The sequence below is a fragment of the Amblyomma mixtum genome, chromosome 6, assembly GCF_055824585.1.
Source record: "Amblyomma mixtum isolate Tamu chromosome 6, ASM5582458v1, whole genome shotgun sequence".
Taxonomy (NCBI): domain Eukaryota; kingdom Metazoa; phylum Arthropoda; class Arachnida; order Ixodida; family Ixodidae; genus Amblyomma; species Amblyomma mixtum.
Window position 1 is genome coordinate 106,672,682 of NC_143017.1, and position 26,704 is coordinate 106,699,385.

Genomic DNA, 26,704 nt, shown 5'->3' on the forward strand with positions numbered 1-26,704 from the left:
TAGTCCTGGCTGGCGCTGATTCCGAAAATTCGGACGCGACGAGGACGAGAAACTTGCAGGACGGCCACGGCAGTGGTCCGTGCAGCAGAAGAAAACGCATACAGGTTGAATGTCATTTATTGGAGTTGCGATTAATCCGCATACACACTCTAAGCTTACATAGGAAGCAATAATCAAGTGTTCAAGTGCATCCTATGGTGGCACAGCAGGCTAAGGAGTCCCGATAACGTATTCCATAGCTTCTGCAGAAGCATTCATATAACTAACGAAATGTCGCTGACCGGGCTCCTCCTCACAATGATAATTGACTTTTTCTCTTCCGCCAAAGACTGGCATATAATCGCACGTCAGTTGATATCGAAGTGCGAGGAAGTGTCTTGAATATGCGAGAAATCTATCAGGCATTCCCCAAAATCGAGAAATAAGTTTCACTCTCTCTTAGGCGTGGCGCCCTGAACCGCGCGATCTAGCTGCGAGTATTTGATGTAGCTCCCTGGCTATCGTCACTCAGTAAAGGTGGTAAGTGTATAAAATACAAAAATATTGCTGAAAATTTTGTGAATAAAATCAAGAGGAATAAAGATGGGCAACGTACGGGAAGGAACCCCGTACACGCATTGCAAACTCCATGTCTGTACTTCTTTTTTTTTTCGTGTCCGAGGGCTTTCTGATCTTCCTCATTGCATAGCTGTAGCGTAGTGGAGACATGCTAGCGTAATGTACACCGGATATTCCTGTGCCTGTTGCTCAAGCGCCGTGGCAGCTGCATGACCAGATGGGGCATGCACATACCACTGAGCGTGCGCAGGAGGCACACCTTAATTCGGTAGACGTCTACGCCATGCCTCTCCGCTAAGCTAGAACCAATATTTTAATATATTGTTGACTACTCCGAGGGACCACTGTTACAGTCTTTCTGCTTCGGCAGGCGCAATGCTGCCGTTGATGCTGTTAAACATTGCACCGCGGGCAGGTCCTAGGTTAGTGGCGCGCAAATAAATCTGCGAAATATTGTCCTGAAACGCCTCTGTCGGTTTTGCGTCGTGTAACTCCGCTATCATTCGTGCTGCAAACCAGTTCAGTTCTGTAATAGAAACTGTGGCAATGGTCTCCGCAACGCTAAGAAACGTATCACATTAGTTGCGGTCGTTCTCTCTGGGATTAGTTCAGCCATCTGGAACAAGTCTCGTGCATAACAGCCTTAAAGTCTCGGAGGAGCTCCAGCAGCACCATGTACTTCACCTGCGCAAAGAGAATGAATGGACAGTGTGATAAGAAAATGAAGTCAGTATTTAGTGGCTAGTCTGTATGGGCTTGCTTGTTTAAACGTGTGGACAAAGCCCTTACATTTGCGGTTGGTCACTTTGTCCAAAGAGCGGACTGGCCGAGTATTTCTGGCAGCCTTTTGTAAGATCGTTCTGCGATTGCTTACATGTACACTGCTGTTCACAGGCAGCACAGAACTAAGCCACATGCTGCGTGTAAAGCAGAAGCGATGCGATGTGGTCCTTATCAGTCTTCCTCGTATTATTTATGCGGGTCGCGTGAAAGCAATCATGATTTACAGCAATAAATTTAAGAAAAATCAACCAACAGATGCCAGAACACAGTTCAAGTAAGCATATAGAGCATTCAGGAATTTTGCATCCTGCTTGGATCATGAAAAACACAGCATGCTGTGGGGCTCACGCTCGAGACTTTACCGAGCACGGAGTGATCTTCTTACTTTAAAGCTGTCCATATTCAGATGAAATGCTACAGGTACGCTCATCGAATTGCAGTTATTTGAGCGCCCAATGAATGGTCCGCAAACTTTTCGAAAGCCTATATAGTACATCTAGACTGCCATTACCTTGCTACTACGGCAGCAGCTCATCATCAAATGCATAATAAAATCCACCACACCATAATGGCCTCTCTATATGCTGCCTATTGACCCTGTCCTGTGCCAGTTGCGGTCACTTTATCACTGCATACTTCCTAATCCCGTCGACCCGCGTGAATTTCTGCCACCCCTTGCTACGCTTGCCTTCTCTCGGCATCCAGTCCGTCTCTCAAAGGAACCGGCTAAATTTCCGTTTTCAAAAGTTAAATTCTCCGAAAAACTTCTCACTTTGCTGCGCCGTAGAAAACGATTACCACAAGAAGAAATATCTAGAGGGGCCAAATTAGCGAACATATCTTTAAACAAATATGCATGGCTTAGTCGAGAGAGCAGTTACGCATTTGCTTCTGCTAAACTATATCAGGTGGTCTTGTTTGACACGCACGCACAAAATAGTACGCGCCTTAGCATTGACATTAAAGGGAACCAATGAAAAAGACGAAGGACGTAAAATGGTGGGCACACATACGGCGAGCAGTCTTTTAAACGTAATTTTAATTAATCCACCTTTTGCTGCCGGAAAAAAAAATAGGCAGTGGCTTAGCTCTGCTTAATCCTGGATATACAAGCGAAAAGCTTCAGTTATGCTTGGTATGACGGCCGTCCACACACTGCCTGTACGGAGGCGGAATAGGAGACGGAAATCGGCGCGGTTAAAACTGCCCGCAGGAGTGCAGAGAGGACGGTTGCCGGCTGCGACGCGGGCAACGCGCGGCTGCAACGAAAGGTCAAACGGTGGGCGAGGAGGCGAAGCGCGCAGTTGTAGCGACAGCGAGGAGGCGACGCACATGCGCAGTAGCGTGCGGCTGCGCCGAAAGGTCAGGCGACGGAGTCGGCGACGGCTGCTGCAGCGGCGAGGAACGACCACCCCACCTGCGCGGGGCGTGACGTCACTCGGTTTCGCGCATGCGCCTAACTCACCAGTTCGGCTCACGCGAAGCTCGGCTCTGACCCGCGTACGGAAGCTTTTCGCTTCAACACACCAACATAGCGAGAGTGATACGTTTGCATACCCAGAGATGTACTACAATTTGTAATCTTCTGTTTGTACGGCAGAAAGGGCGGATTTATTACAATTCCTTACATTCGATTGAAATTAGTGACGTCTACTCAAGAGAATTTTATTGGACCCCATGGTTACACGATAAGGGACCACAGTCCCTCAAAAAATACAAGAGTACAGTTGGCGACTAGTGTCGCTCTATTACGGAAAAGCGATCACTCAAGACACGACGGCGACTCCTGTCGCCCTGCAAACAAAAGTCATTCACTGCACGTAATAATGTCCACAGTGTCCATAATGTCCGGATGCCGCGGGGGAAGCACGCTTCCTAACTAAATAAGAAACGCGCAACAACACCGCGCACTGCACACACTCAATAAGGTAGGAGCCGTACGGTCACGTGACGTCTACACCAGAAAGGATTCCGAGACCAGTTTTGAGGTGAATAGCGTTGGAGCCTCGCCTATGGGAACCATGCCCGAAAAACTGTATCAGTGCAAGCAGTTTAATTTCGAAAGGAGCCGGTGATAGCGACGCTTATAATTCAGTTTTTGACCATTTCTAGCTTCTAATACCTCAAGCTTCAATAAAAACGTCATTTTTTATTATAACATATTAATGTGCCGATTCATGAAAATTTCAGTTTCTCTAATGTGCCTCTTTAGTATGGTCCTTTTAATACATGACTGCTGCTTTTGGTGCTTTTGGGTTATCAGAAAGCAAGACTTTTGTGAGTCTTTGACCCGCTGCTGGAAATTTCCGGTACCCGTGTTCATCCACTCCGGACACCTGCCCTGTTCCGCCTCGTGGTGCTGGTCGGTGGTGGTCTATTCACGTCTCAGCGGTGCCTGTCTTCGATGATTAGTTACATACAAGTTACTTGATATTTTTCTTCCTGGGAAATCGTGATTAATGCTGCTTTCAGCTGGCTATGTCCATTATACCAAGGCATTCATTGGTTCTTATAGGTTCGAAATGGGTTCTCATGAATCGGCTTCGTGGTGAGACATGAGAAATTTCTAGAATTCCGTTTCGTTAACGATCTGCTTGAAAGGAACAGAGCTAATGGACAGAACTTATGCAGTTAAAAAACACGGTATAAAAAAGCTGCAATTCTTCGCGATTTTGCGCCGTAGCTTTACATTTGGATATGTTATTCTCCGCTCTAATCCCCGATTGCAGCGATCTACCTTCGGTGTGCTTGCAAAGTGTGTGTGAAAAAAAAATTTTGGATAATACAATGCGGGTTCGCGTTCAATATTAAGCTTCGTGCAAAAGAAACAAACTATCTTTTTCACTAACTTCGTCTCTAGCATGAGAAGTTCGCAGAGATTTCTTTCGACAGTTGACGAAAGGACTACATGAATGCTGTGTTGCTAATCACTGCACATTTTTTAATGCGATGCTAACCTTTGCGACGGAGAAAATTGCTCATCAAACATGGCACCACCTACATTTAAGTGTTCTCTTTCAATGTGGACAACTCTCCTCATAGCCTACAGAGGAGCACGTAAAGGTGCTTAGAGGTAACTTTAGCTGCAGTATAAGCCATACGCATGATGCGACAATAGTATTTGCCGAATAACCGGCGCAATTGTGCAGTGTGACATATTGCTCCGCTAGGTCACAGGCCACTGCAGATCGGCAAGCACCATCTCCTGGCCGCCTGCTAGTTTCATGCTCTGTTTATTTGCTATCATCACCAGCTTAGAGTAGTTGGTCGGTTGTGTATGTTCATCATCTGTCTGCAGGACACTGACACGAGACTGTGCACGGGCGTTAGGAAAATATATGTTCTGGCTACCGCGACGAATGAGCAGCAGTTCTATCGCTGCCATCAACATGCTGACCACGTGATGTCCTGTCCTCTCACTCAACCCCGCTCGACAATCCCCTGTTAACACGTCAACCTATTTTTAAGATGTAGACATCTAATTGCTTTTTTCTCTGCCCGCTGTCTTATCTAACTTGACTTACTTTTTAAATGACGATAGCAGTTCTTTGTACAAGCACAGCTCTAAGTACTGCCATTTCCGCATTCATTGTTGGTAAATAATCTTTTCATGGCGTAAAAAAGCCGAGAGATTCTAAGCTACTTTTTACCTCACAGGATTGCAAAGTTAAATCACCGGATCAAGTCAGTACTTCGTTTGCCGGAAATAATATTCGCGGAAATAAACCGCGACTCGCGTTCTGAAATTAACGCCAAAAAAGCCCGCCAAATTTTCAAAAATAAAACCACAGAAGTCTAACCCGTAAGCATATCATTTTCATCACACGAATTTCTGAAACTTAGCTCATTTTAGGGTGTTCTTACATTGCCCTGTGTGAGGATTTCCGGGAATTTTCTCATTTCCAGCTAGAGATGTTCGCTGCCCATGTTCTTGTTTTTCATCCTGAAAACGAAGAATACATGTTAGTCGTAAACTAGGATAGTTTCAGATATTTTTGGGCAGAAAAATGCATTCCAGACTTGTATGCTTTTATTTTTTTGTCCTTTTTTATTTCGTTGTAAAACATACTCACTGCTTATACTCAATTTTCATCTGCTTCAAAGCGCCAAAAATTTTGTTCTCACTAAATAGCGCCAATTTTCTCCCTTCACTGAGATTCCCTTCATTTGGTAACATTTTTAGCCGATAGTACAAGGCACAGAATATTAGAAGCAGAAACGGATGCTTCCGCTTCTCATATTCTTCAAGTCAGTGTCATGCAGTAACAAAACAAGAAAGAACGACCAATATACCAGGTACTCTTCCGTAACATTTACGGATATTTAACTCAAAAACCGCGAGAGATACACCGCTGTCGTCTGGGAAACCACGATGAGTGCATTATGTACGTAATAGAGATCGGTAAATACGCGACAAATTAATTTTAAAAAATGAAATCAAAATCATTATTTCTTATTTTATGGCGAACCTTTCATGGCTTTTGAAATAAAAATCTATATATTGAGAGCAGAGCTACAAAGTGAATCAGTTATTGTGAATTCACCGCGCGTGTCCTCGAAATACAAAAAGCGCAATCGTCTTTTTTTTTTGTTTCCGCAGGGAAAGCATAACCATAATAAGAACTTCTCGTTCTCACCTCCTGATGATGGCGGCAGAAATGCCTAGGCAGACGACTATGAGGACTCCGAGTAGAACGCCTACAATAGTCACATTTCTCTGCGCAGCTGGATAAGAAGCAAACATGAAGAAGCATGTTGTACGCAATAATGATTTTCTATCACAGCCACCAAACGGCGCCAAGTAATCATTGTGCTCATACAGAGTGCCAAGCGGAAAAGATAACCATAAAAATTATTTGCTGTCAAGAGTAAACGATAAAAATTCAGATGTAAATTTGCAGTAAACAAGGCAACCAAGCAGCTTACACCCCCAAGTGCACTGATAATGTGATACTTTCAATCACGCATATTACAAGCAAATTTTCTTTCGGGACATTAGTTTGTGAGAAGCTAATAAGATGCTCGTTTCAAGAGCCAATAGCTAGTAATATTTTTATTCCAAGCACAGCATTCTTGAAAATCTGAGCCTACATGAAAGATTTTTTTTTATTTCCCTATTGAAGTGTGTTTGTTTCTTGAGCAGTCGGGCCTAAGCCCAATCTTATGAATGACGGCAGAAAATTCAAGCTTTTCGCTTGCATGTATTCCCATTTGCATGGAGAATTACGAGTTTTAAATTATCACATTATTCTACTGTCAACATATATTCAATGTGGTGCTTGCACATTGCTGCCGTTTAGTGCATATTCATAAATATGTGGCTTGAATCCAGAAACCCGTGACATCTAAAGCGCAGATCGTTTCTGACTTTTTTGCTAGGGCGCTTTTCCCACGGCTGCTCCGCGACTCTCAGTTCAACGGAGGCTACATACGTCTCGACGAGGAGGGCTATTTCTCTTAGCAGTGGTGTTTCTGCTGCAGAATTTCTGACATTGGTGTCATCCCTGAGAACAGCCACGAAAATCGTTCCGCAAATTTATAAAAAAATATATCGTTTCGTACCAGTGTATTCTTCGAGCTGAATTTCACAGTTCGGCCCAGTGAAGCTTGGTTGGCATCTGCGGAAGAAAACAAAAAATACCACCTGAAATTCTACTTGTGAAGTAGCGACGATTATAGCCTGAATACGGGCAGAAATATACTGTTCATTTAAAGGTTAATGATGAATATTAACAATTTATATTCGCTTAAACGCTTTTCTACATGAGGAACATAGTGGTTGACTTCCGTTCCGTTTCGGCATCTCAAAGCCGAAAAGAAATGACAAACCAAGCCCGTCTCGCGCTAAAACAACTGCTTCAGTATATTAGGTCATAATAATATGATGTGTCTTCCCATCATACTAAAGACTTTTGTTTGCAAGGCAAGAATGACAACGAGAACTACGTACCGGCAGTAGTAAGACGTCTTATCGCTGGTTTCGCACACGCCACGGTTCTTGCAGGGGTTTTTAGAGCAGAGCGCTGGAGAAGAAGAAACTCTAAATTTAGATATAATTTGAAGCAGTGTACGATTTCTCGCTCTAGAAAATATTTAGTGATTTGTCTTTGGATATTTCTGCAGTACCACCAAGGGACGGGCTCGAGATTCGAACATTACTCGCTACTGCAGAGAGCAGCATCTGGGCGAAGTTTTACACATGCCATAAATATTATGAGCAAAAATTTGCTACAACTTCTTACCTTGCTTAAGATTTAGTCATCATCATCGTCATCATCTTGAATACGCTCACTGCAGGACGAAGGCCTCTCCCATATCTATCCAATTAACCCTGCCATGTGCCAGCCGCGGCACATGACTTCTTAATCCCATCCGTCCGCCTAATTTTCTGCCGCTCGCTGCTACACCTGCCTTCTCTTGGTATCCACTCCGTTACTCTTAAGGACCAGCGGTTATCTTGCTTTCGCATTGAATGCCCTGCCCAAGACCATTTCTTCCTTTTGATTTCGACCAGGCCGTCATTAACCCGTGTTTGTTCCCTTACCCATTTTACCCGCTTCCGGTCCCTTAACGCTACACCTACCATTTTTCTTTCTATACCTTGCTGCGTTGTCCGTAACTTAAGCTGAACTATATTTTCTTTAGCCTCCGCGTTTCTGCAAATAGGTGAGTACTGCTAACATACAGCTGTTGTATACCTTTCTATGGATGGATATTGGTAAACTGCGATTCATAATCTGAGAGAACTTGCCAAATGCGCTCCATCACCATTCTTATCCTAGTAGTTATTTCACTCGTGATCCGGATCAGTGGTCACTACCTGCCCTAAGTAGTTGTATTCCCTTACCACTTTCAGTACATCGCCACCAATTGTGAACTGCTCTTCCTATCTGAGACTTGAGCATTACTTTAATTTTCTGCATTACTGAACAATTATTTGGTGACAAGAATACTTCTAGTGGTAAAAGAACCATAACAAGTAGTTGAGGCCAACACTTTGTTTTAAATAAACACTGTCCCTGGAGCACTCGTGCTTGACCAAAAATGGTAGCCAAAATAACTAAAAGTGATCGAAAAATAATAGAACAGAAGAACTCAAGAGCTCAGGTTCACAACAAAAAAACTCAGTGCAGAACAGAGTGCTCTGAACGCTTTTAGACTGGAGGCGTTTATGTAGAGTAAGAAAACCTGAGCATGGAAAGAACTTAAATGATTATTCGGAATATGCATGCATCAAAATGTCGCTGATGACTGTCGTGCTTAAGATGTGTCTCAAGGCGCCACCGCACTGATTCATATCAGGCGCATTTATAAAGGTCTCAGTGTGATTATCGTTGGCACCTTTCGCATTCTTTATAAGCTGTGTTCAGTTCTACTTGTGCGGCATTCGTTTTTTCTTTAAGTGCGCATGTCCTGCGATTCACGTAGGGCTTGCTTGTAAGCCGCTTTAAAATGTATGTTAGACAAATTGCTTAGTGTTCTTAATATTGTCACAGATATGTCCTTAATCACACAGGCTAGGCACCGGCCGCAAACAGAGAAGCAGAGTCTCAGCTCCGAGAGCACGCGAGTTCCACACTTCTTCGTCCTTTCGGCGCCGCCCGGGGACACCTGGCGGCATTATTCCTCCTCCCCCAAAAAATAAAGCAAAAACGTGGGCGCACATTGAGTGAACGGGAGGAAGTAAGCAAGTGAACGGTCACATGCCGCTCAACGGCTGCAGGTACAAATAAAAAGAACACGCGGAGGAGGCTACGCCCCTTACTGCGTACAGTAAGGCTTCATGCGCAGTACGTGCACGACCTGAGGTCGACGGCGCGAACTCGGTAGAGTGCCATCGGGGAGGACTTCATACGTCACATCCGTGATACGGCGCAACACTGTGTACGGTCCAAAGTAGCGGCTCAGGAGCTTCTCCGACAGGCCTGGGCGACGTACTGGGGTCCATACCCACACTTTGTCGTCGGGGTGGTACTCTACGTGTCGATGTCGTTGGTTGTAGCGTTGTGCATCCGTGGCCTGCTGCCGTTGGATGTGCATACGGGCCAGTTGCCGGGCTTCCTCTGCGTGCCGAATAAACTCCTCGGCGTCCGACGTGAGCTCCTGGTCGTCAGGGGCGCACGGAAGCATGGCGTCGAGCATTGTCTGTACGTCACGCCCGTAGACAAGGCGAAACGGCGTAAAGCGAGTCGTTTCCTGAAGCGCCGTGTTATAGGCAAACGTCACGTATGGGAGGATCTCGTCCCAGGTCTTGTGCTGTACATCGACGTACATGGCGAGCATGTCCGCTAAGGTTTTGTTGAGGCGCTCCGTGAGCCCGTTTGACTGCGGGTGGTATGCAGTAGTCTTGCGGTGGGTCGTGTGACTCAGCTGGAACACCTCGTGCATGAGCTGTGCAGTAAACGCAGTGCCCCTGTCGGTGATTACGGAAGACGGGGCGCCGTGTCGTAAAACGATGTGGTGTATGAAGAAATGCGCGATTTCCGAGGATGTACTGCGCGGCACCGCCTTGGTTTCCGCATAGCGCGTCAAATAATCAGTCGCAACTATAATCCACTTATTGCCAGATGCTGATACAGGAAATGGGCCCAGAATATCAATGCCGACTTGGTCAAAAGGTGTGCGAGGTGGTTCAATTGGATGGAGCAAACCTGCAGGCTTTAGCGGTGGCGACTTACGACGCTGGCACTCACGGCAACCTCTGACGTAGCGATGGATGGTCGCTGCAAGTTTAGGCTAATAATAGGCCTGACGCAATCGGGCGAACGTGCGGGCAAATCCCAAGTGGCCAGATGTGGGCTCATCATGACACGCTGAAAGGATGTCGTCGCGGAGGTCTGATGGCACGACTAGGAGGTAGGTCCGGTCACCGTTACGTGAGTTTTTCTTGTAGAGTACGCCATTGCGAATACAAAAAGAGGACAGGTGGCGGGAAAAGGGTCGAGGTACGTTGGAAGCATGGCCCTCTAGGTGATCCATGACAGACCGCAGGTCAGCACGCTGCCTTGCCACCAAGTCCGAACTGCTGACCACACATAGGAAACGATTGTCGTCCTGTGGGCTGTCATCAGCTTGCTCGACGGGTGCGCGCGAGAGCGTGTCGGCATCTTCGTGTTTACGTCCGGACTTATAGACAATTGTATAATCAAATTCCTGAAGGCGAAGGCTCCAGCGTGCCAGGCGGCCTGATGGGTCCCGGAGATTGGTCAGCCAGCACAAGGAATGGTGGTCTGTGACGACTTTGAAAGGGCGACCGTAGATATAAGGCCGAAATTTTATCGTGGCCCAGATGACGGCGAGGCACTCCTTTTCTGAGGTGGAATAGTTGATTTCGGTGCGCGAGAGTGTGCGACTCGCATACGCGATCACACGTTCCACGCCTTCTTGATGCTGAACGAGGACGGCACCAAGCCCAATATTGCTAGCGTCGGTGTGTATCTCGGTAGCAGCCTCCTCATCAAAGTGAGCAAGCACAGGGGTAGTGTGCAGCCGTCGTCGCAGCTCTGTGAAAGCAGCCTCTTGCGCGGCAGTCCAGACGAACGGTGTATCTTCACGCGTTAAGCGGTTCAAAGGTTCAGCGATGCTGGAGAAGTCTGCGATAAAACGGCGGTAGTAGGCGCACAAACCCAAGAAGCGCTTGAGCGCTTTCTTTGTAGTAGGACGGGGAAACTCGGCCACGGCGGCTGTTTTCTCGGGGTCGGGTTTTACACCGTCGGCGCTCACAACATGGCCAAGAAACTTGAGCTCTTTGTAGCCAAAGTGGCACTTCTCGGGTTTAAGTGTCAAGTCGGCCAATCGCAGGGCATCCAGCACGGTCCGCAGGCGTTCAAGGTATTGGTCGAAAGGTTCTGAGAACACCACCACGTCATCTAGATAAACTAAACAGGTTTGCCATTTGAGGCCAGCCAGGACAGTGTCCATCATGCGCTGAAACGTCGCAGGCGCTGAACAAAGGCCGAAGGGCAACACCTTAAATTCATATAGGCCGTCGGGTGTGATGAAGGCAGTTTTTTCGCGGTCACGTTCATCAACCTCAATCTGCCAATATCCGCTCTTGAGGTCGATCGATGAAAAATACTTGGCGCGGCGAAGTCTGTCGAGTGAGTCGTCGATGCGAGGCAGCGGGTAGACGTCCTTTTTCGTTATGGCGTTCAGCTTACGGTAATCAACGCAAAAGCGCAAAGTCCCATCCTTCTTCTTTACCAGAACAACAGGCGACGACCACGGGCTCTTAGAAGGCTGAATTATGCCGTCTGTAAGCATCTCCTTCACCTGCGTTTGGATGGCGTCGCGTTCCTTCGGGGAAATGCGGTATGGCTGCTGTCGTATGGGGCGAGCATCATCGGAAGTGATGATTCGATGCTTTGTGACCGCCGTTTGCCGCACTTTCGAGGAGGATGCGAAGCAGGTTTGGTATTGAAGCAGTAGGGCGCGTAGGTCGCGCTGTTGAGTCGCTGATAGCCCGGAGCTAATATCGATGCGATCCAGGGACGTGTCCGGTTGTACCATGCCCTCGGACGCAAAACACTCAGTAACATCTGCCAATTGGTCGGCCCACGCGATGGCAGTAGCTCGGAAAAGGCGACGAGGTTCGTTGGTAAAATTAGTAACCAGGAGCTCCGACCGACCGTTATGGAGGTGGACAAGGCTTCGGGCCGAGCAAATGCCGTGTGTCAGTAGCAAGGAAAGTTTACCCTCGGCGACTGCAGGTCCATCACGTAGCCTATCATCGCATTCAACTCTTGCAAAAACACTGGCGCGCGGCGGGATCAAAACACTCTCAGTGAAAATACGAAGGGCGGAGCTGCGTTGACAAACATCGGAGGTGTCGTCGGCTTTCGCTGTAGAAAACGTAACGGTTCTGTTCCGCAGGTCGATAACGGCCCCATTCTCACGGAGAAAATCTACGCCCAAAATCAGGTCCCGAGAACAGCCGCGGAGCACCAGGCAGCTCACTACGAACGTCGAATCGATGATCTGGACCCTAGCCGTGCACTGTCCAAGCGGAGTAATGATATGGCCCCCCGCCGTCCGGATCTGCAGGCCAGAGCAGGGAGTCGTGACTTTCTTGAGAAGCGCTGCCAATTTGCCACTAATAATTGAAAACTCTGCTCCTGTGTCCACCAACGCGCTAATGCTGTGACCGTCGAGAAGCACGGGTATGTCAAGTGAGAATCGCTCCTTTAGATCACCTGCTGTCTTCGACGTCGACAAAGCTCTATCATCGGATGTCAGCGTCGTCAGGGGGTCCTTACAGCATCGATATCCAGCGACCACGCCCCCGGAGGTCGCTGTCTTCAGTTTTCCCGGCGAGGACTGGGCGAGCGGTCCGCTGTCGCTCGCGAAAAGTTCTGCGGATTCGGTGAAAATGATGACCGGCGAGGGGACGGTGATCGGGACTGACGGCGCGCCATGGACCACATAGGTTGCTGCGTCACGTACGCTTCAATCGCAGGGGGCCGTTGACCAAATCGGGGTCTTGGCGCATCGGGGGAAAAACCCTGCAGGCCAAGTTCACGATATGGCCACCGCCGGAACAGCTGACCGGGCTCCCCACAATGGAAACACAAACGTCGTCGGTCTGGGCCATGCCAGACGTCCGCTCTGCGCAGGGATCGTCGGTCACTCGGGATGTGCTGCACTGGCTGCACCGAGGGTAGCGGGACGTCGTGATTGGCTTGAACAAACGCCGTTGCATTTGGGGCAGGGCGTCGTAAAGCGTCAGCATACGTCGGGCGGCAGTAGTCCGTCTCGATAGGCTGTGTAAATGCCACTGGATTCGGTGCAGGGCTTCGCGGAGCTTCAGCGTACGTCGGGCGGTAGTAATCTGGCTGTACTGGCTGTGGTTCGCCGCGTAGCAACTGTGGCCTGATAGCCTGCTGCACCTCGTCGCGGATAACGCCCATAAAGGAGCTAGCCGTGGTCTGCGACGTACCACAGATCTTCTGCAGCTCCTCGCGGACGACAGTGCGGATCATGTCACGGAGGAAGTCGGTATTGGTGTTGAACGCCGGGAGAGGCTCCGTAACAGAAGCAGCAAGGACTGGCCGGTCGTACGCGGTGGAACGCTGCCGGAGAACCTGCTCCATCGTGATAGCCTCTGCTAGAAACTCGGCAACAGTGCTTGGGGGGCTGCGCACGAGGCCGGCGAAAAGCTGTTCTTTCACACCACGCATTAAGTGGCGCAGCTTTTTGGCTTCCGACATGGCTGGGTCAGCCCGTCGGAAGAGACGCGTCATGTCTTCGACGTACATGGTAACCGTTTCATTGGGAATCTGCATGCGGGACTGCAGGGCGCGTTCAGCTCGCTCCCGACGATCAGCGCTCACATAAGCGGCGAGCAATTGACGTCGGAACTCGTGCCATGACAAAAGAGCGTCCTCACGGTTTTCGTACCACGTCCGAGCACCGTCCTCCAAGCTGAAGAAAACGTTCCTCAGTTTGGCGGCGTCATCCCACTGGTTAAATGTGGCGACACGTTCAAACTGGAGGAGCCAATCTTCCACGTCCTCCAGCTGAGTCCCGTGAAAGGATTTTGGTAGCCGTGGGTTGTGGAGGGTGTAGTACGCGGCGCCTTGCATGACTGGTTGAAGGGCAGGCGCCGAGGTAGTGTCAAATGGCCTGAGCTCAGGAGGCAGCCGGCCAGGTGCCGAGGTTGTCTCCAACAGCCCATGCTCAGGGGGCAGTCCTAGATTGCCGCGACTGACCCGATGCACTGGCGTGTCGATAGGGAGAGGTCTGGTGTCCTCGGTGTTAGGAGGGGTGTGCGACATATTCCAGGGTGATGTACCCCGCACCTCCACCACAAATGTCACAGATGGGTCCTTAATCACACAGGCTAGGCACAGGCCGTAAACAGAGAAGCAGAGTCTCAGCTCCGAGAGCACGCGAGTTCCACACTTCTTCGTCCTTTCGGCGCCGCCCGGGGACACCTGGCGGCAATATTACAGTGCCATTTAACAAGGCTTGAATGCAATTTAGGTACTAAAGTCGGATACACTCGGCTACATGCTGACCCGAAAGACGCGGATTCCATCTTTGCCGAGGCACTCGCGTTTCATTGGAGGCGAAATGCTAGAGGCCCGTGTACTGTGTGATGTTAGTGCACGTTAAAGAACCCCGGTTGGTCGATATTATCCGGGGCCCTCCACTACGGCGTCTCTCATAGACTTAGTCGCTTTGGGTCACCCCATAAACCAAACCTCAAGTCGGGCACACAACTTGCCTCCGGTAGCAGACCCGCGCACACCTCGATTGCCGCAAGCTACTCTTCTACCCCAGGCGCAAAGAATTTCGTGCTGTTTCTGTGTTTCTGTTTCTCTGCCCGATTACTTTCTGTTAAAACAGATATTAAACCAACACTATAGCCAAACGGGCGAGGTATTAAACCATTTTATCCTACCAGAATGAGTTACATGGCACTGTTTAAGAAAAAATTTCAGAATAAATATGAAGAGGAACACTTGTCTCACACCTCCGGAGTTGAGACTTCCATGGTGGTAAGAAGAACGCCACAAAACTGTTGAGGTGCAAACCACATGGTCGATATAATTTTGACAAAGGATGCGCATAATATGCAAGCATATTCTCGGTCTGCGCCACATGTGCTCTAAACCGGAAGTGCGAGAAACTAAACTGCCCCAACAGCTCGCCGGATTGGTGATGGTGGGACAGCGCAACGCTTTGCGGACAAGAAGGACGCCACACGGCACTCTGTTGCGTCGTTACTTTTTTTTTTCTCGGTGTGGCGCTGCATTGTTCAATGAGTTCAAGAGCCTTCAGTGAGCCTTCAATGAGTTCCCAACTTCAGAGAGTTGAAGAGCCTGCCCCCGCTGCTTAAGCATCTACACCTCACATTGACAAAAGTATGGAACAACGGTGGCTGTGCTTACGCGGCTCAATGTGCCAGCACGGCTGCCTCGACCATGACGCAGTTCGTGTTCTTTGCCTCCATCAGAAATCAAGATACGCCTGTCAGCCATTACTTTACGACATACAAACACAGCTCGTCGACAAGAAGCAGATAACGTACGAACACAGGTGCCTTCCGTGGTCTCGAAGTAATTCAGATGGCATACGCAATTTCCTTCCAAGCACATACGTTCCGGACCCTTGCAGTACTCATCGCATTTCCTTTCTGAAAGCACAAAAAGAAAATAGTGAACAACGACAACTTCGCACTATATTTATAATACTGTACGACAGGTGCCACTTCAGAATAGAGTGTCAGAAAGAAGTCCCTCTTTTTTTGTGCTAATGCCTCTTCAAACAATGCGCTTCTTTCAAGTCGGTCGCCTTGGACGAATGTAAGCCTCGCCACGCTGGCATACGAGTTTAGTGATATATGCTTCAAGCGAAAAGTGTAGAGGCTCTATGAATATGTACCCAGAATTAGCTTTTTTGAGAGTGAGCACAAACGAAAGAGTTGTGATCTCATGTGCACAACTGTTCAAACGCACTGAAAACGAAGGTTCATTGCGCTCCCTATGGCTGCCATCTACTTCATGAATCCAGAATGATATAGATCTGAGGCAAACTGATGAAAAACATGAGGATGCGTTGACACTATTAACATATATTAAGACTCTCAGCAATAATTACAAAGGTATCTAGCAATGTAATATATTGAATGATGAAGTCCCTAAATATTTCCCTGAAGAGCAGAGAATTTCATGCTTAGGTGTGCTCCGGCTGACCACAAGAAAAAAATGCTCTTTTATAGAAAAGCAAACACATTTGTGACTCTTTGCATTAGTTGCGTAGAGTAGAAATCGATGTCATTTATTTATTTACAATACATGAAACCCATCGGAGGCAGGGGTTTTGACATGTGAGACTTAAATGACATTAGTTCATGAAGTTCTCACAGTATGCAGTTTCAACTATGCGACATAAGTTTGGTCCCACGGATCTATATTGGATGGCATTGACAAAACGATGGGAGTGAGAACGTGGAAAATTTTATTTTCTGAAGTCACTGTTTGGAAACAACAGTTTATACATACATATTTTTTTCATCATCATCTTCATCAGCCTCACTACTCCGACTGCAGGGCAAAGGCCTTTCCCTTGTCTCTCCAATTAATGCTATCCTTTGCCAGTTGCGGCCACCATATCCCCTGCAAACTTCTTAATCTCATCCGCCTACATAACTTTCTGTTGCCCCTTGCTACGCTTGCCTCCTCTTGGAATCCACTCCGTTACCCTTAAGGACCAGCGGTTATCTTACCTTCGCATTATTACATGCCTTGCCTGCGCAAGCCCATTTGTTCTTTTTGATTTCGACTAGCATGTCATTAACCCGTGTTTGTTCCCTCACCCACTCCGCTCGCTTCCGGTCTCTTAACGTTACACCTATCATATTTCTTTCCATAGCTCACTGCGCTCTCCTTAACAAAAGTTGAACTCTTTTCGTGAATCTCCACATTTGTGCCCATAAGTGAGTACCGGTAAGATGCAGCTGTTGTATACTTTTCTTTTTTTAATTTTATGTTTCTTAATTTGTAGACAAAGACGACGCTGGCGCTTAGAAAAAAAAACACTAAGGCTAAAAATTGAAGCATACGGACTGCTTAGCCAAAGGACATTTAAACGTTCCGTTTCCTACTAAGGGGAGGTGCTAGATTGCGAGGTCGCAATAAGCTACAAGAATATCGCTAACGTTCAGACTGCACGCAAACCTTCTCTACTCGTATCTTCATTCAGTGCCTACAAAGGCAATGAAAACAAAAACCAGCTTGCTTCCCGCTGTTCTCCACAACCTGTGGTCTCTTCTTGCTTAGCACGAGACCATGGGCTCGACATCAGACCGCGCCCGTTGTCATTCTGAAACGATTTAGGAGTAACCCTGCGGGCACAGGTAAGACATCCATCGAATGCGGCACTGTAGGTTAGGTGGAGAAGTTCTGGAGAAGTGTTGCCGTGGTAACCTCTTTAAACAGAAAGAAGTACACCTCTTTTATAAAACAGAACACAGACTAACAAATCTTTTTGTTGCTGTTGTTAGCAATTCTGACAGCCGCAGTGTCCGAGGAGGCGCGGAACAAAACCCACGCGGGAAAGGCATTGAAAGATGTTTCTGTAATAGAAAACTTTTGGACACCACAGGTAAAAAAAAGTTCTCTAAAAGATGCTTCGTACCATAACTTTCGTCTAAAGCGTGCCATGAACTGCGAAATCAGCACGACTATCTCAGCCGAACGCGACATATGACTGCTACTAATCTTCTGAGTTTCCTCACCTATGCATAAGTCAATGTGCAGTGCTCCCTGAGTGTACGAAGTCATTGTCATGTGGGATTCGGAGCACTTCAGAGCGTACTCTCCTCCTCCGATCTTTTCACACTTGTGCTGATTCCCAAGTATCCGCACTACTTCCCGAAGGTAGGGGTCACAGAGGTCTTCTTCTGTTACCTCTGCAACACAGAAAGATATTACACATATTACACATATTGATGAGTTCTCTCAATTGAAAAAATAATGAAGGCAAAGTACACGAAAGAAGCAATTGTTCTGTACCCTCCGCCTACGGAGTTCTTTTAGAGTACTTTACCAAATATCTATGTAGCTGTTATTATCATGCAAAACAGGGGCAACTATTTGTTATTGTACAAAACCGGTGCAGAATGCCTCACGTTTGAGAGGCAAGGGGTCATAATCTGTAACCATTCTTCTCCCTAGATAAATACTTTTCTCTTCGTCATCAGCCAACCCCGCTTGGGTGGTGGAGCCGGCTAATACAGGGCTCGCTTGCTATCACCTCTGACGTTACAAGCTGCGGTTGTCAATGAAGAAGTGTGAACGAATCAATCAGGAAATGCTTCATTAAAAAGTGCGGTTCTTCCAACGGTTTTCCTCTACGTGGTACGCTTGGCCTGTGAGAGGTATCGGCATCAGAACCCACCACCTCCACCAGATGTCGCGTGCTGGGAAAATTAACAATTGGTTCTGGGGAAGAGAAAGGCGAAGCAAATGTCTCGCTTCTCGCTAGACACCCACAACCGCACCGTGAGGGAAAGAAAGAAAAAAAGATACAGCGCAGTGAGAGGATCCCTCTAAATGACGATAGTCATGGTCACAAACGTTGGCGGCAGGTGGGCAAGGTGGCGCCTAATCCAAACACACTTTTTATTGGGGCAACCTTGCGTCCTCCAGCAGAAAACAACCCTGTTATGGTGATAGCTGCGAGTATTCTCGGAGGTCGTCAGAATAAAAGCACCATAACTCTGAGTCACGCTCTCTTTAAAAGTGCACTGCGAGCTTTCTAGCTAGTGCAGCTGCAACGCTGTAAATGGACCCGAAAACGTCGCAGAAGCTTTGCACGCTCTAAATATCCTTCCATAACGCTCCAGTCGGTTTGGTTTATGGGGTTTTAACGTCCCAAAGCGACAATGCTCCGGTCGCGTCTAGCTAGCCTTGCGTAGCGGAGCCTGCTGGCGGCGATAAACAAACCACAAACGTAACAAAGGTTCTTGGAAAAAAAGAAACACAATACTGCTGCATTTTGTCTTTCTAAAGAGATTACTGTCTTTTTAATATTGCAAGCAACGGTCACACACGTTGCTGCATATGGCTGCTAATAGAGGGGGAATCCTGCGCTGATACCTTTTTTTCTCGCTTTCCGTAACCCCCGTTCTCTGAGTATATTGACCACAATAGATAGGAAACCCCAGAAAGGCGGCCAAGTTGCTAGCTGACAAATTTGAACACGTCTTCTCTTTTAATAACAATCAATATAGTGCTGACATATATGTCAAAAATCTTTCGTCCTTGAGCCCATGTTACTCAAAATGTCGCGATATCGCAGGAATGCGCATGCTCAGCAAGAGTACAGCTTGATTTATTTCGAACCTCATCTTGAGCCGGTTACCTGAGACGCTGTCCTTGAGGACGTACAGCGAGGGTGGGAAGAAACAGACATCCTCTCCCTCGGGGTTTTCGCAATCCCGAATCCTTTGCAGCGAGTTCTTGTCAGGCGGAGCAGTGAACTCCAGCTGCACTTTGTATTCGTTTCTGAATGGACACGTGCACGCATTACACACAGCCCATGAAGAGTTTGCGTAATGTAGCCATTTCCTGTTAGGACTCATTTTTAACTTGTGATCTTTGATGAACAAGCGCAAAAAGACAAAGTACAAGTAGAAGAAGGACGACGGTCAGCTCTTCCGTCCACGCCGACGACATGGACGGAACAAGGACGACGCGGATGGAAGCGCTGGTCGTCGTCCTTCTACTTGTCCGTTCTCCTTTTGCGCTGGTTCTTAACAGTTCAGGATGACCAACTAGCCCAACAGCAAGTGTTACTCATTTTCACTTCTGAGCTTCAGAGCGCGGTCAAAGAGGAAAATTTAGTTTTAATGTGCTAATTCTTCTTGTTTTGAACACTGGATTTTATTTCCTCTACCCTGCCTTTGTATCTCCATAACGCCATACCATTTCGTAGCCATTTGCGCTTGCATTCCACTTATTAGGCACATCGCGACTTATCTGTGACTTATCCAAGTTATCTTTCGCATATATGCGCTGCCACATAGCGCGGCATCCCTTAGTCTTTCAATGACAGGCGACGCTCTTAGTTCAAGATTATGCCGTTCAGTTTCCAGAACGCTGCATTCACCGTAGATAGTGTTGACATTTGGGAAAAAATTATAGCGCAAAGTCTGATGGGGGTATGTGAATGTCGTTAGAACATTTACACATGTTAAAGGCACTTGCATGAAATGGCGATGAACGTAATAACCATATTCTGGGACTACCAAGAAAATGAGCAAAGAACGGGGGGGGAGGGGGTGCAGTTAAAATGAGAACACGATAAGCAAGCAGATTTGCTAAGAAAACTGTGCGAAATGTAAGTTGTTAGACTTACAAGCACTGCAGCAACTTCACAGAGTGTAGCGTCTGCCTGTAAAGAACTTGCATCTGGGAAATAAAGCAATTTCGCCAGGTTGATTTCTCGTCTTAAAGGCTTTCCTTTCTCACTTAAGTCGTCAAATCCGGCCGCACAAATTTAGCGAAAGTCGCAGCCCGAAGAAGCTAGATTATTCATTTCAAAATTTTGTTACGTGTCTAGATGTATCTGGGCTCCTAAGGCTCTTCTGCGACAAGAAGTCAAGAAGCACAGCAAGATCGAAGCCGTACAGAGCCACACAAAGAAGGCAAAGCAACGACACCTAATCCTTCGTGTCGAACGACTTCGATAAGCGTGAGACTGAGGCAAGCAAACAAAAATGCCATCATTGGGGTACCCCCAGGTCCTCTTCTGAAATATTGGTAGATTTTATAAGAGATCCCTATTTGTAATCCTGTCCCCTTAAACTCTCCGCCTTTATTTTCTTTATTTCATTTTTGTCGTGCGCCCTTTTATAGCTTTTGGAACCGTAAGCAGGGCTGTCGTTGTTGAATCACGAAGGAACTTTTTAGTTTTTAGTAAAACTGTGGAACAACTAGTGCTTTAATGGGTGGAAGCTTAAAGCATTGTTTTGATTTGCTGAAAATTACACAATCATAAAATGTAGAAATTTAATCATTCCTTAGAGGTTTTTTGAGTCGCCACTGGTCTAGTGCTGTTTTAACACTCACCGCCTGTCTTACGATGTCCTCCTTGTCTAAGCAGTTTTCTTCAATGTACACAGTCGTTTTCTCAGAAGTCGAAGTCTTGAAAGATACGAGATACTTGTAGCTTTTCTCTGTTCGAACACGGCAATAAATAAGTAAAATATTCATAGTCACAGCAGTCCTGTGTCTCTAATGTTTATTAAGTAGGAAGATGATTTGTTTAAAGTTTCAGCACTTTTAGATTATCTAATTGTGAACCGTTAACGTTGTAGATAGACACTGCTTCCAGGGTTTCTAAGCGTTACTTTCACTGTAACCACCCTCAATATAAGAACATGACCTCGAGAAAAAGTGTAGTCATTGGAATGCAGATTAAAACATAATAATAGAAAGGCGTAATTAAAATGTAGAGAAAAAGCATATTAAACAATCTTTCTAAAAATTATTCTTCACTCACTGTATGCCGGTTCGTTCAATTGGTCTTCTTATCTCCCATCTTGCTTTTAGTGTCGTTATCTTTTCACCAAGCAGATAAAGAATGCATAATCGACCTGCCTCCCCGTTTTTTGTTTATTCTCTCAGTCCAGTAAAATGTGAATGCGAGGAAAGCTTAATTTCCGCAACGGAAGATACCTTAGCTTCATTTCTTTTCACGTGGCCACAGAAAAGAAATCAGTTGTCACAACCGCGTTCAAACGAGCAGAACGCAGCTGCAGCTCTCCTGAAGACCAGGCAGTTGAATTTGATACTGCGCGGTAAGAACTCTCACGTAACGACAATCCAGCTGCTTTTGTGGCATGTGTAGTAAAGCATTCATCTTGCCCAACAGGTGAAGCACCCATGTCTTCCCCTGTGAAATGGGCCGCGGCCCTTGCACCCGCGGAATAAGCGAGGCCTTGGCGCGCATTCTGCTCACATTCAAAGTTCACGTCGCTCATGCCCTGACAAGGAAACTATGACATGCGCTGGTTCTTCTCAAGGAAAAACATCTTGGCGTTGGTCACAGCGTCTACATCGGGGAGACTGGTGATTTTAGAAGGCGCCTAAAAGTACATCGTAACGATGTCAAAAACCAACAAGTGAACTCCGATGTTATCGCCGAGCACCCCTTATCAACCGGACACGACATCGAATGGGTAGGGCACACGTGCTGGCAACTGAGAAGAATCTGTTCCATCGCCTTCACCTCGAATCATTATTCATTCAAACGATTAATCACACCCTCGATCGCAAAACAGGAACTCTCACCTTTGTATACGCACGCGTCCTTTACTTTAAGTCTTAATGCGGTTGTCCCCGACAAGACGAGATTTCGTCCAACTCTCGTCTTCATGCGCAGACTTGTGTTTATCAGTAATTTTCTTTCCACGGACTCCCAAATTATGGGAACTGACGACGACGAATACGAAACACAAAACAAAATAAGGCCCCACGACTTAAAAAGTTGAATTCTGGTAGGTTACAAATACAACGTTGAGAAAAACGGGAGCACGAACTCTGCATACAAATCTATGACATGGCCCCCCATGAATGCCTGAATTGGATTTATTCGTTTCCGAGCCTGCCACGCCTATAATTTTGGGGAAAAGAAACAAATAAAATGCGTTCGCAAAGCTTATAAGAAAGTATATAACCAGTACCTAGCACACACTTCCTTTGATCTGGATGCCACCGCAATGGTTCTTGACACGAACAATCCTCCAGGTTTTCCACGATTTCGCATTTGCCAAAAAGGGACGTGCATTCCTCAATTTTAGCTTGCGTGCATGTCTCTGCGAGGAAAGACAAATATAGGTTTCAAAGTATGAGCTGGAAAAAAAATGACTTTTAATTGAGCTGACTGCAGCTTATAAGTCGTTTTGAGCGTTAGCTGGGTAATATTGCATACAACAAATACATGTCTTGTCTGTTCTGTACGCTCTGTCTTGCGTCAACCACTGCGGCCTTTACGGGAACTTCTTGGCTGGAAATATTTTTGAAATCTCCAAATAATTTAAAAGCACTTTGAGCGTTGCACCACAGCGATGAAGTACATTAAGCGGGTAGTATGCCTTACTGTGAACGTGCCAGCCAAGTTACACTGTACTGCATGGTTCGAAGTGCACATAAACGCAGCATATAATGCTCTCTCCTTCGTTTTTCTTTGGAGGAGAAATTCGAGGCCCGTGTACTGTGCGATGTCAGTGCTGAGAGTCTTTATTATGAGCGCGCAAATGTGCAGTGAAGTTATGCACGCTTCTGTATGTATTTGGGGTGGGTAACTCCTTTTTTCGTCAGCGCAAAACTCGCACAATAAAATTGGAAGCATTGGCCAACAGCCTTTAACTGCGCATTCAATTTTATCTCAGTGCGTGGAAATTAGTGATGAATTGGAGAAATCTCCAAAAACAGCCTTCGTAATTCTTTTCCAAACGAAGCCCTACCAGAATAGGGCGACATTCATTTGCTCATGTTAACTAGAATGTGTCCTGTCCAGACTCCACCATGTTGATGAAGCTGTCGTTACAACTGTTTCGCCAGTGGCCGCTCATGGGTGTCATACATGCCCATTACTGCGACTCAACGCACTTGGTCGTCGTTGCCCAGGTAGAATGCTGTTCAGAAAGCGCAAAGATATTATAAAGATATTGCCTTACATTATAGTGGGAAAATATTATAAATGCTTGTATACTGCACTTGCATCCTGTCAAGATTATCAGGCAGACCGAGACAATAGTGATAAATCCAGGCGAAAACCGGGTCTTGGAGTGGTTGCGCCCGAAGTCGAGCTGAACTTTTTTTGCTCCAGAATCAGTGATGTTCGAGCACTCGAATGTAAGAAGTGTGCGTGTAAAACTTGGCAATTTCTTTTTTTTTTGCGTTATCATTTGAAATGGTGATTAATCCCTAAATAATCTCAAGCTTCTTATTACAGCGTCGGAGAAGTGCGGAGAAGTTCTGTGAACTTTCCGCAGCCGTCACCCGCGCCCTCCTGTGGATCGTCAGATCACGCTAAACAACTCCGAGTACTTTACCTTCGATATCTTTCGTTTTGTCCCTTTAAAGCAGGCGTTTCTGTGTTGGCAATGTTCCGCCGTCGTAGATAACGTTGTCAAGCCCCTCCCCCCCCCCCCCTCCCTCGTGCTGCTATAAAGTGTGAAAGCTGACGCGGTTTTAATCAGCAATTACGTCACCACTTCAGATACTATCCAAAAAACATTTCCCACGCTTTAATTGCAAATTTCACGCATTCGATCTCTTTAAGCTCGATGAGTTTTAAAACCTCGTTAGCTGCCCTGGTTAGCGCATTCTCCTTTGGTCCGAAGTCACACATCATACGTCATCTCATGAGGGGCGTAAAAGGTTTTTGTGAATTTTTTTCTTTGGTTGACTAAGTAAAGGCTTGCTGCTGTAGCCCACTGCGTGTTCAGCGAATAAAGGGGAAGAGCTTAGGGGGATGTGGGGTGATACCGCGCACATCAGGATGCCTCCTTTCGGAACTCTTCCGCCGTTTTTCAAAATAACGTTATCCAAGTACAAGCACATTTACTTGTGCACTAACATTCGGGTTTACCGCTACAAACAGAGCTGCCAGGCATACAGCAATTTTGCCATCCGCAAAATGACTTACGTGGCAGGAACAGACGGCTCTAAACAGTGACTAGAGCAAGGATACTTTAGCAACGCCGGCCAAACTCTCTGTGCGTCACTGCCGGATGCACAAGCCATACAAAAAAGTAGAAAAAAAATTTTATGTTGAAAGGCACTTTCCAAAAGTACGTCGCTGCTAGAAACAGAAGACAACTTTTTAAGTACCTACAACCGAAAACTTACGACGCATGCTTGATTTCTAGTCAGGTTAACGATGTGAGGTCACTGGACTAGAGCAAGCACCCTTTAGCGACAGTTCCTTTCAGTGATCGCGCTTGTAAGCACCTTGCTGTTACCAAGCCTCGAATAACGCTCAAAATAGACCTTAGGCAGTCGGCCTTTGCGCGGCATATATCAGGATCGGTAAATATAAGTAGGTGAAGGTGAATACTTGTGCAATCGGCAGCTGGACTACGAAAAGTTCGGCAAATTTGCTGAAATCGAGTAGTGAATATGAAGATTTTTTTGTCAACAAAAGCTGCGACCACTAAAAGTTATTTCCGGCTTAGGTCACCCCCACTGTCTTTAGTATTAAGTGAAATGTAGCTGAAATATAGCTCTTAAGAGTCATTCACGTCAAATGACACGCCAACTTCTCTATTATTTATAAATATAAAGCCTTAGAAGACGCAGCTCTACCTCCGGAGGAGACTGGGGTGCCCCAGAATCTCTGCAAAAACTCTCCAGGCTTATATGTGGAGCTCTTGGTCGCTGTTATAAAACAAAAAACAACATGCAATTCATGGGGAAGCGACAGATATTGCCTTGGATCAGACCCAAGATTCTCATGTGTTTGGAGACGGATTTTCGAACATCGCTGCATGCTGAGTGAGTGGGTAGCATTTATAAACCTAAGCACTTACACCGTTGCCCTTGGGCACTTGTACAAGCTATGAGAACATATTTGCTCCTGTTCTGTGCCAATCAGCTCCGAACAATGCCCTCTCGAGCCTTTCGTGAAGTGGCGCTGACAAGAATGACGTTGAATGTCCTCTATCTCTTCCTCCGGCTGCGTCTCTTACCTCTTCTCTCAAGCAGCATTGTACACGACCGGCTGCACCCTACCACATCAGGCGGGAAATGATCGCCGGGTCAGTGCTCAGGTTGTTCACTCAGAAATAAGCCATTCTACAGGCACGTCGGCGAAGGCAGACGGCAGTCGCTTTCTTGGCGGTGCCACTTAATTCATAGCCTTCGTTGAAAAGCGTGGGGTTAGTAGAGATCCTTTTAGGATAGAGGCCTGTCCACACGGAAACCATTGCCTGCGATCTACAGATCTTCAGGTAATCCGCAGTAACAGGCAGTTTCTTACGACATGCTATCTGCACAACCCATTGGAGGAAATTACGGATCATTCTCATTTTCTTCCCTGTTAAGTTGTGGAAGGAGTTATCACGAACTGTTAGGTCAGATATGTCGTTTCGTTCATAAAAACAAGCCATCAGAACCCATGAACCTAAGGTAGATAACAAAAAAATATTTAACGTTGAAGGCATTTTTTTCTTTTTGGTGTTCTTAGACCTAGAACATTTTTTGAAGTAGTCTCGTAATTTTAGAGATGACCGCTGATTTAGTAAGTTTGCTTAATTTGAGCACTCCTCGCACAAGTTCGGCTGTTCCTTCTTTATAAAGAATGCAATGTGAATTCATGCAAAAGCGAAAAATTATTTCTGATTTATAATAAGCCATCTCGTCAGAATAGCAACGGTACAGTATGACGGACAGCACAGAAAGCTGTGCTGCTTGTTTATCAGCGCACCTTACCTTGAAACTCGGCATTGGCGGTGCCATTGGCGGTACCGGGAGTCTGTTGCGCCTCCACCGTGACCAGGCAGCATGCAGCAAAGGCTGCTGTGATTGCACGCATTGTGACTGTCTCTGGCTAACTGCACCGACTTCTGTGGGCGTAGCGCACGGAATGTTGTTTGTTCCACTTGCACCTTCTGCACGCAGATGCCTTATCGGTGTAGCCTTACGCTGTCTTATCGCGCGAGTCCAGTTTTCTCCGCGTATTCCATGCGCATTAGGCAGGAAACATGAGCTTCTCCTAAAGTGATAAATTCAGAATGTTGAGGCAGAAGTTCTTGCAAGTTAAAGATGAAATTAGCCTTGCCAAGAACTGCTCCGCCTAATCGACGTTTCGATATTAATTTAGATGAGGAATCTAAGGCACAGATCTC

At 46.6% G+C, this 26,704-nt stretch overlaps 2 protein-coding genes across 3 annotated transcripts in view; one reads left to right on the forward strand and one right to left on the reverse strand.

Annotated features, from left to right (window-relative positions):
- LOC149339939 (glycoprotein antigen BM86-like) overlaps positions 1 to 26,704 on the forward strand; it is a 161,290-nt gene that overhangs the window by 45,874 nt on the left and 88,712 nt on the right. The gene's annotated exons all lie outside the window — the stretch shown is intronic.
- On the reverse strand, positions 100 to 26,446 carry LOC149339940 (uncharacterized). 2 transcript variants are annotated; one of them, XM_089548650.1, is made up of 12 exons: positions 26,289 to 26,446; positions 22,535 to 22,666; positions 20,919 to 21,025; positions 20,206 to 20,258; positions 19,210 to 19,352; positions 17,582 to 17,755; positions 15,374 to 15,478; positions 7,292 to 7,364; positions 6,904 to 6,959; positions 5,979 to 6,066; positions 5,206 to 5,284; positions 100 to 1,242 (listed from the first exon to the last, which is right to left on the reverse strand). In XM_089548650.1, the coding sequence occupies exons 1-11, from the start codon at positions 26,389 to 26,391 to the stop codon at positions 5,248 to 5,250; spliced, it is 1,071 nt and encodes a 356-aa protein (XP_089404776.1). In that variant the 5' UTR covers positions 26,392 to 26,446; the 3' UTR covers positions 100 to 1,242; positions 5,206 to 5,247. The 2 variants fall into 2 exon arrangements, 1 of the variants encoding a protein (XP_089404776.1); XR_016283573.1 differs by lacking the exon at positions 5,979 to 6,066.

What these genes read in the sequence shown, in the direction of transcription:
- LOC149339940 (XM_089548650.1), bottom strand. Translation starts at nt 26,391, where the DNA reads ATGCGTGCAATCACAGCAGCCTTTGCTGCATGCTGCCTGGTCACGGTG. An exon ending in AGGACATCGTAAGACAGGCG is followed by an intron (nt 20,259 to 20,918) that starts GTGAGTGTTAAA and finishes TTTATTTCCCAG; the next exon opens with ATGCAAGTTCTTTACAGGCA. An exon ending in GCACATTGACTTATGCATAG is followed by an intron (nt 15,479 to 17,581) that starts GTGAGGAAACTC and finishes TTGTGCTTTCAG; the next exon opens with AAAGGAAATGCGATGAGTAC.